The 9,531-nt window shown below is 37.2% G+C and overlaps 1 protein-coding gene across 1 annotated transcript in view; it reads left to right on the forward strand.

The window, feature by feature from the left end:
• LOC113141530 (nuclear GTPase SLIP-GC-like) overlaps positions 1 to 9,531 on the forward strand; it is a 69,485-nt gene extending 59,954 nt beyond the window's left edge. The window contains exons 16-28 of the mRNA XM_026326003.2: positions 305 to 511; positions 644 to 819; positions 3,385 to 3,478; positions 3,564 to 3,651; positions 3,768 to 3,901; positions 4,368 to 4,544; positions 4,633 to 4,787; positions 5,011 to 5,128; positions 7,416 to 7,524; positions 7,632 to 7,765; positions 8,099 to 8,180; positions 8,305 to 8,386; positions 8,608 to 9,531. Of these exons, the coding sequence (XP_026181788.1) occupies positions 305 to 511; positions 644 to 819; positions 3,385 to 3,478; positions 3,564 to 3,651; positions 3,768 to 3,901; positions 4,368 to 4,544; positions 4,633 to 4,787; positions 5,011 to 5,128; positions 7,416 to 7,524; positions 7,632 to 7,765; positions 8,099 to 8,180; positions 8,305 to 8,386; positions 8,608 to 8,620 (1,569 nt within the window). The 3' untranslated portion in view covers positions 8,621 to 9,531. The remainder of the gene's footprint in view (positions 1 to 304; positions 512 to 643; positions 820 to 3,384; positions 3,479 to 3,563; positions 3,652 to 3,767; positions 3,902 to 4,367; positions 4,545 to 4,632; positions 4,788 to 5,010; positions 5,129 to 7,415; positions 7,525 to 7,631; positions 7,766 to 8,098; positions 8,181 to 8,304; positions 8,387 to 8,607) is intronic.

Genomic DNA, 9,531 nt, shown 5'->3' on the forward strand with positions numbered 1-9,531 from the left:
AAAACAACTGAGTCCATTGTATTTGTTGTTTTATAAATAGTCAATAAATTACAGTGTTGTTCCATTTCAAAAGTAAAAAGGTTTTCCAGGCATTAATCTCAAGCAGGTTTTTAAAAAGACTTTTGTTAGTTCTAACTAGAAAAAGCAGAAAAGTTTTATTAAAAACAAAAGCAAATAACAGACATTACACTAATTCTCTGCAATTGACATAGATAAACTATATGAGTAGGACAGAATTATGTTTCTTACATGGTTTTTCTTTAGCTTTCTAATGCCTTAAATTTAATTTTTTTATTCATTGCAGGCTGAAGAGCTGTCTGCAAAATTTGTGAAATACACCAGGGGTAACTCAATAAAGGGAGCAGGCAAAAACATTAAGAGGTGGTATTGGCCACTAGTGAAGTGTGTGACTGTCAGGGTGCCTCGGAATGATCTTCTCCAGCATGTCACACTTGTGGACCTTCCTGGAAATGGGGACCGTAACAAGAGCAGAGACAGGATGTGGAAAGAGGTAATTTATTCACATGCATGGCTCTGTTTGTTGTGTATTATAGTTGTACTGTTGTCTGGAAACTAACGCAATGTTATTACAAACCACTGATAATTATTAACCCATTAGTAACTTGCTGATATGTTCACTCAGCTTATTGGAAGTTGCTCTACAGTGTGGATTGTGACAGAAATGAATCGAGCAGCATCAGATAAAGAAAACTGGGACATCCTGGAAAGTGCCAGCAGCCTCATGGGAAATGGTGGCGAGTGTCAGCACATTCACTTTATCTGCACCAAGACTGATGTTATTGATGATCTGGATGACTGGTAAGTAACTAAACCTGTCAAATATATATGGTAAACATCTAAAGAAGACCCTGACACAACCCAACTAAAAACCATTAAAACTGCAGAACTGAACTCATTTTCTTGGTTTTCTTCTTCAACACTGACTACAATTGTTCCTTTGGTTTCATGGAAAGTAGGGCTGGGTATCATTAAGGACATCACAATACGTACTGACATTAGAGTTACCATCACATACAGTGGGTACGGAAAGTATTCAGACCCCTTTAAATTTTTCACTCTTTGTGTCATTGCAGCCATTTGCCAAAATCAAAAAAGTTCATTTTATTTCTCATTAATGTACACTCAGCACCCCATCTTGACAGAAAAAAACAGAAATGTAGAAATTTTTGCAAATTTATTAAAAAAGAAAAACTGAAATATCACATGGTCATAAGTATTCAGACCCTGTGCTCAGTATTGAGTAGAAGCACCCTTTTGAGCTAGTACAGCCATGAGTCTTCTTGGGAATGATGCAACAAGTTTTTCACATCTGGATTTTGAGATCCTCTGCCATTCTTCCTTGCAGATCCTCTCCAGTTCTGTCAGGTTGGATGGTGAACGTTGGTGGACAGCCAATTTCAGGTCTCTCCAGAGATGCTCAATTGGGTTTAGGTCAGGGCTCTGGCTGGGCCAGTCAAGAACGGTCACAGAGTTGTTCCGAAGCCACTGCTTTGTTATTTTAACTGTGTGCTTAGGGTCATTGTCCTGTTGAAAGGTGAACCTTCGGCCCAGTCTGAGGTCCTGAGCACTCTGGAAGAGGTTTTCTTCCAGGATATCTCTGTACTTGGCCGTATTCATCTTTCCTTCAGTTGCAACCAGTCGTCCTGTCCCTGCAGCTGAAAAACACCCCCACAACATGATGCTCCCACCACCATGTTTCACTGTAGGGATTGTATTGGGCAGGTGATGAGCAGTGCCTGGGTTTCTCCACACATACCGCTTAGAATTAACGCCAAAAAGTTCAATCTTGGTCTCATCAGACCAGAGAATCTTATTTCTCATAGTATGGGAGTCCTTCATGTGTTTTTTGGCAAACTCTATGCAGGGTTTCATATGTCTTGCACTGAAGAGAGGCTTCCGTCGGGCCACTAAGCCATAAAGCCCCGACTGGTGGAGGGCTGCAGTGATAGTTGACTTTGTGGAACTTTCTCCCATTTCCCTACTGCATCTCTGGAGCTCAGCCACAGTGATCTTTGGGTTCTTCTTTACCTCTCTCACCAAGGCTCTTCTCCCACGATTGCTCAGTTTGGCTGGACGGCCAGGTCTAGGAAGAGTTCTGGTCGTCCCAAACTTTTTCCATTTGAGGATTATAGAGGCCACTGTGCTCTTAGGAACCTTGAGTGCTGCAGAAATTCTTTTGTAACCTTGGCCAGACCTGTGCGTTGCCACAATTCTGTCTCTGAGCTCCTTGGGCAGTTCCTTCGACCTCATGATTCTCATTTGCTCTGACATGCACTGTGAGCTGTAAGGTCTTATATAGACAGGTGTGTGCCTTTCCTAATCAAATCCAATCAGTTTAATTAAACACAGCTGGACTCCATTGAAGGAGCAGAACCATCTCAAGGAGGATCAGAAGAAATGGACAGCATGTGAGTTAAATATGAGTGTTACTGCAAAGGGTCTGAATACTTATGACCATGTGATATTTCAGTTTTTCTTTTTTAATAAATTTGCAAAAATTTCTACATTTCTGGTTTTTTCTGTCAAGATGGGGTGCTGAGTGTACATTAATGAGAAATAAAATGAACTTTTTTGATTTTGGCAAATGGCTGCAATGACACAAAGAGTGAAAAATTTAAAAGGGGTCTGAATACTTTCCGTACCTACTGTAGTTTGATACCAATATATAATAATAAATATATAAATAATAAATATAATAAATGTTAAATATTGCAATAGTCAACATAATTTAAAAAATAGTGCTGACATTGCACTTCAATAATGATCACTAACTTACTTCAACCATATTAGTTCAGAAGAAAAACAAAGCACACTATGATAAACAACAAACAGAACGATATATTAAGCTAGACACTTCCTTGTTCTCCTGTCATGTGAACTAAGAGATGTTCCATTTTTCTTCATTTTCTTCACTTCTCCATACAACAACACTGTAAGTGTACAGATTGTAATGCACCACCGACAAAATCTTTTGTGCATGAACTGACATAGATGTTAGCTTGTAGCTTTACCTCCACAGGTTGTGTAGAGGTGGCATTGTTAACTTTTAACATGGTGTCTTTGTAAGTGAACCTGCTGGTCATGTTGCTTGTATGCCATATTAGAACACAGCAATGCTCACAAATGATTTTAGTTTTTTCCCATGTCATTACTTCCATCTTTAACTTTAAAGCCAAAATACAGCCAAACATCTTTTTCTATTAAATAAAATGCATTTTGCATTTTTACTTTTCAGTATGGGTTTAATAAAAGATTATTTGGCTTTGATTGTAAGAAGACAGTGTGAAAAATGTTGGAATGAATTTCAGGTTTCAGTGCTGCAAATGTTGTGAGCTGCCACTTGACACAAATCTTTTCTTGTAGGTCAGCAGCTGAAGTTCGTGCTCGCATACTTGACAGAAACAAGCAAGTCAAGGAAGAAATGATCAAAGAATTCAACAAACTGAAAAAGGTTAAGGTGAGTTATAAGTTATAACAGGAAATGTAACACAAAGACTGTGTAACTGTAAGTCTTACCTTAACACTGACTCTTTTTTGTCCAGAAACAATTCAGTGATGGATGTTTCAAAGTGTTCACAGTGAGCTCCTATGAGTTTCTGATAAAAAGACGTCTAGAGCCAGATGACACTGGTAGGTGAAGTCTCCATAACAGAAAATATCTACCTCAAATACATAACTTGTTTTTTAAGACTAATTTGATCATGACATTGCAGTATATGTAATGTAAAAACTGCACTTTTTTACAGAAATACCCAAACTTCAGGATTTTCTGCAAAATCTCAATGACTGTCACTCAGAGACATTAAACTATGTGTCTGGAGCTCATGAGATTCTCTCTTTGATGCAGGGGACTAAAAGTCAGCTGGTGGTAAAATTTGTGGTAAGATGTTTTAACACCATTTTCAATTATTTTAACAGTCACTTATATTTACAGAAAACTACACTTAAATATAAAATATCTATTTGGCGTAGCTATGTTAAAATTCCAATATAATAACAAAATGGTACACATTTAATGTCACTGTACATTTTGATTTCCATAATATAATTTATTTCTATGGAGCCAATTCGATGTCTATAAGTTTTGGCATTGTAAATAAAGTTTGACATTGTAAAAAGAAGCACTGGCATTGTAAATAAACTTAAATAAAGTAAATAAGACGTCGAATTGGCTCCATAATTTCCAAAGAGGCTGCATTTATTAGAGTTGTCGCTTTATATCAGAATATCATAACAGAATTTCAGAAAGAAACAAACAAGCACTGACATGAAAGAAGCTCAGTCAGTCAGTGTTTACTGTGTAGTTTCACTGCCATAAATACTAAATGTGTTGTTTTTGATTCCAGGCTGACAAAAAAGCAGCTGTGTGCAGACAGCTTGAAGGAAAAATAAGGAATGAACTTGATGAAGTGAGAAAATCCATGGAAGTGGCTAATATGACTTTTGAAAAATGCCTCACTGAAGGGGTTGAAAAATCAAAACGTTCATGCGAGGAAAACTTGAGGTCCATCATATATCCTAGGGTATTTGAACAATAATTTGATTAAAGCAGCTGATTTTACACATTGGATGGGTATGTATTTCACTATGTTGTTTTTCTGTTTGTCTCAGGGAACACCAGGTAGCATTGTTCACAGGATGCTGAAGTGTTTAGTTGAGAAGAGTGGCATCTATGAAACAAGAAAAGGGAAACCAATTAACCTCAATGCAGAGTTATCATCACACTTGACTGACAGCATTGATGAGGAATTCAGGAAGACCTTCCCGTAAGAAATGACTTAATTAGACATAAAACATAGTGTTGGCTTATTTTCAAAACAGTGGATAATATGTCTACATTTTACTGTATAACTTCACATATAAAATATATATATGTATATATATATTTTTTTCATCTTCTTCTTTCTGATACAGTATATAATAATTCAATAATTCTAAACTGTGGAATGTAATACATAGAAAGTACATTTCATTGTGTTAACATCACAGAAATGAAGGAAAATCTGGACCGTACCATGGAGTCATCAATAAGTTTTCACTTGGTACAGAGGAGCTGATTCAGCAGAACAAAGATGTTGAACTGCAGCTGACGTTTCTCAAGACAGAGGTAAAAAATGAGAATAGAAACATCCTTTTCATTCATGTATTGTCAGTGAGACTTCAGCAGAATGAGATTAACATATACAGTGGGTACGGAAAGTATTCAGACCCCTTTTAAATTTTTCACTCTTTGTGTCATTGCAGCCATTTGCCAAAATCAAAAAAGTTCATTTTATTTCTCATTAATGTACACTCAGCACCCCATCTTGACAGAAAAAAACAGAAATGTAGAAATTTTTGCAAATTTATTAAAAAAGAAAAACTGAAATATCACATGGTCATAAGTATTCAGACCCTGTGCTCAGTATTGAGTAGAAGCACCCTTTTGAGCTAGTACAGCCATGAGTCTTCTTGGGAATGATGCAACAAGTGTTTCACACCTGGATTTTGGGATCCTCTGCCATTCTTCCTTGCAGATCCTCTCCAGTTCTGTCAGGTTGGATGGTGAACGTTGGTGGACAGCCATTTTCAGGTCTCTCCAGAGATGCTCAATTGGGTTTAGGTCAGGGCTCTGGCTGGGCCAGTCAAGAACGGTCACAGAGTTGTTCCGAAGCCACTCCTTTGTTATTTTAGCTGTGTGCTTAGGGTCATTGTCCTGTTGAAAGGTGAACCTTCGGCCCAGTCTGAGGTCCTGAGCACTCTGGAAGAGGATTTCTTCCAGGATATGTCTGTACTTGGCCGTATTCATCTTTCCTTCAATTGCAACCAGTCATCCTGTCCCTGCAGCTGAAAAACACCCCCACAACATGATGCTCCCACCACCATGTTTCACTGTAGGGATTGTATTGGGCAGGTGATGAGCAGGGCCTGGGTTTCTCCACACATACCGCTTAGAATTAACGCCAAAAAGTTCAATCTTGGTCTCATCAGACCAGAGAATCTTATTTCTCATAGTCTGGGAGTCCTTCATGTGTTTTTTGGCAAACTCTATGCAGGCTTTCATGTGTCTTGCACTGAGGAGAGGCTTCCGTCGGGCCACTCTGCCATAAAGCCCCGACTGGTGGAGGGCTGCAGTGATAGTTGACTTTGTGGAACTTTCTCCCATCTCCCTACTGCATCTCTGGAGCTCAGCCACAGTGATCTTTGGGTTCTTCTTTACCTCTCTCACCAAGGCTCTTCTCCCACGATTGCTCAGTTTGGCTGGACGGCCAGGTCTAGGAAGAGTTCTGGTCGTCCCAAACTTTTTCCATTTGAGGATTATAGAGGCCACTGTGCTCTTAGGAACCTTGAGTGCTGCAGAAATTCTTTTGTAACCTTGGCCAGATCTGTGCCTTGCCACAATTCTGTCTCTGAGCTCCTTGGGCAGTTCCTTCGACCTCATGAGTCTCATTTGCTCTGACATGCACTGTGAGCTGTAAGGTCTTATATAGACAGGTGTGTGCCTTTCCTAATCAAATCCAATCAGTTTAATTAAACACAGCTGGACTCCAATGAAGGAGCAGAACCATCTCAAGAAGGATCAGAAGAAATGGACAGCATGTGAGTTAAATATGAGTGTTACTGCAAAGGGTCTGAATACTTATGACCATGTGATATTTCAGTTTTTCTTTTTTAATAAATTTGCAAAAATTTCTACATTTCTGGTTTTTTCTGTCAAGATGGGGTGCTGAGTGTACATTAATGAGAAATAAAATTAACTTTTTTGATTTTGGCAAATGGCTGCAATGACACAAAGAGTGAAAAATTTAAAAGGGGTCTGAATACTTTCCGTACCCACTGTACATGTACAGCACTGTGCAAATGTTTCAGGCACTTTAGATGTTTAGATTCTTATGCCACAAAATTGTACTATCAAGAAGGCATCCTGAATTAATACAATAGCATGACTATGACTCCAAACTCACCAAGTGTTAAACAAAAACAACCAAGTGTAACAGATAATGACTCAGAGCTCTGATGTCAACATCAGGGAGTCAGTCTGGGATTATATAGAGAGACAGAGACACTGAGAATCTTAAATTTACAACAGACTCATTTTTTCCAAGATTTGTGGACAAGTAAATAGAAGAGCTGTGTGCAAGGAGGATTGGTCATGTTTAAAATACTGATTTGATTCAGTTTTTTCTATTTACTGAGCATTTGGAAGTGTCAACTTTTACTGTGTGAAACATTTGCACAGTACTATATAAATGTACAAAACAAAGGAAATGAACAATTTGGCTCCTACAAAGCTGTTATAAACTTTGCATATGAAGAATATCAGCACAGGAAATGTTGACCCTGAAAAGTGAAGCCTTATTTGTAATAACTTGATCTATGTAAAATGTTTATCAATACTTCATTTTCTCTCTAAGGAAGAAAAACTTAAGACAAAACTCAACAGAACCATCCGGCAGCGCAAGAAAATGATCTACAACAGTCTGACAGACACAATCGAAGAATACATGAAGGAATGCTATAAAAGTACAAAAGAAGACCCTGACATACACAAGCTGACACTATAATAATACACACTTATCATAATTGTACAGAAAATCTAAGTTTGACAACAATTTTGTGTTTTATTATAGAAGCAGCAGCTTTTAGAGGAAAGGGCACACTGGGCAACATGAGGGAAACTCTTGAGAAACATGTCCACGATGAAAAGAACAGGATGTTTGAGAGGGCTAAAGCTGTTATGTTGTTCCACCTTAATAAGCTGAAGGTTTGTCACATATTAAAATACAAATACAGAAATGGTTTAGTAAAATATGCTGTGCTGCACATTTTCTTTGTCCAGGATTACAGGTCATCACTTACATGACTTTTTGATATTCAAGTGGATTATGTCTCACTAAGAAACCTTTTGAAACATTATCCTTCTGAAAGTCCTGCACAAATGTGCAGTTAGGAATAAACAAAACACAATTATTTGTAGCCATTTATCATTTTATCAGCCCAGTCTGAGACGCTCTTTGTAAACACATTTAAACAGTAAATGTGTGATTCAATAAATACAGAGTGAACAATAAATGATAAAGATTCTGATGCTGTTTAGGAGGAAATTCTGCAAAGACTGGAGATGACCCTGATGGAATCAATTGAGCAGTCACTGAAGTCGGATGATTCCTCAATCCCAGGTAAAGAGATCAAATCTAAATTAAAGCAGTTATGTGGATCATTAAGAAACTCTGTAAATATATTAGTGAACTTAATAAATGACAATTCTTATTTTTATCAATATGCTTTTGTTTATGTTTTTAGATGTGTCAAGAGAACTTGAGATGGTGAAGAGCTGCTACCATAAACTGAAAGGCAGTGAAGATCATGAAATCTCAGTAACTGGGTAAAACGTGTGTTTAAATGTCTACACAATATATGTAAAGGGCCTTGATTATGAGCTGAGTGAAACCTAAATTATCCAAACAAATTCTTCAAACATATGATTTTATGTTCCAATGTGATTTTGTGTTCCTCATGTATAAGACAAATACTCAGTAATGGTTGATGTGACAGTCCTTCTGTTTGTCATCATGTTTGAATGTTTATCTCTGGTGGATGTTCCAGGTTGGCTGAGTAGAGAGAAACAGCAGGAATTACCCACTAAATGTCCCTGCAGGCCTGAGGCTGAGGATCTGATCTCAACTGTTTTTGTCAAGTTATTATCCCTGTTTGCTTTGACTGTTGTTTTGATGTTTTCTATGACTTTACTTTTTAGTAATTACTTACAGATTTTATGCCGTTGATTGATTATAGTCCAGAAACAGAGAGAATATGTGAGGAGAGAGGATGCAAAGGTCCCAAAACCAGGAACATTATGGTTTACATAGTACAGGTCTTAGCCACCAGGCCACTATGAGGCCTCAGAGGATTTGTGTTTTTAATCATTTTAAAAAATATTTACTATTCATGTTTCTTGGTCTGTTTTCAGTAGGTTTTATGAATTTATTGTGGTTGTCATTAGATAGACTGCAGTTTTGGTGATTTTACTGATGTGGAAATTAAAGCTTGAGCCTTGATTACAAAACATACTCTGGGCTGCATTTGACATAGATGCTGAATTTTGAAGAATGTTGTTTAGTTAATGTTGATGAGCAGAAAAATTAATTTTAGATGTTTTAAACTGTTTTACTACAAAGTAATGGCTTCTATGTTTGGATGAGGAAAAAATTTTCTTTCCTATTCAATTATTCTCTATATAATATTTTGTGCGTGTTTGTGTCTACAGTCAAAATGACACATATGTTCTTTATGTAACATTTTGCTATAAACATTAATTCTTTCCTACCACATTACAGTCAGAGGACTGATAAGGGAATCCCTCTGAAAATGTTTATACAAGGTTTGCTCTGTTTTTTATTTCCCGTTTATTTTTAACATTTACTTGCCTTTAGCTGTGAAATTTATGACAAATGTCAGTTTTGTCTTACTATCTGAAAAAAATATTGTACTGACTTGCATAAAATTAAAATATCTAATGAGACACAAAAA

This window comes from Mastacembelus armatus, chromosome 8 (assembly GCF_900324485.2).
Source record: "Mastacembelus armatus chromosome 8, fMasArm1.2, whole genome shotgun sequence".
NCBI lineage: Eukaryota > Metazoa > Chordata > Actinopteri > Synbranchiformes > Mastacembelidae > Mastacembelus > Mastacembelus armatus.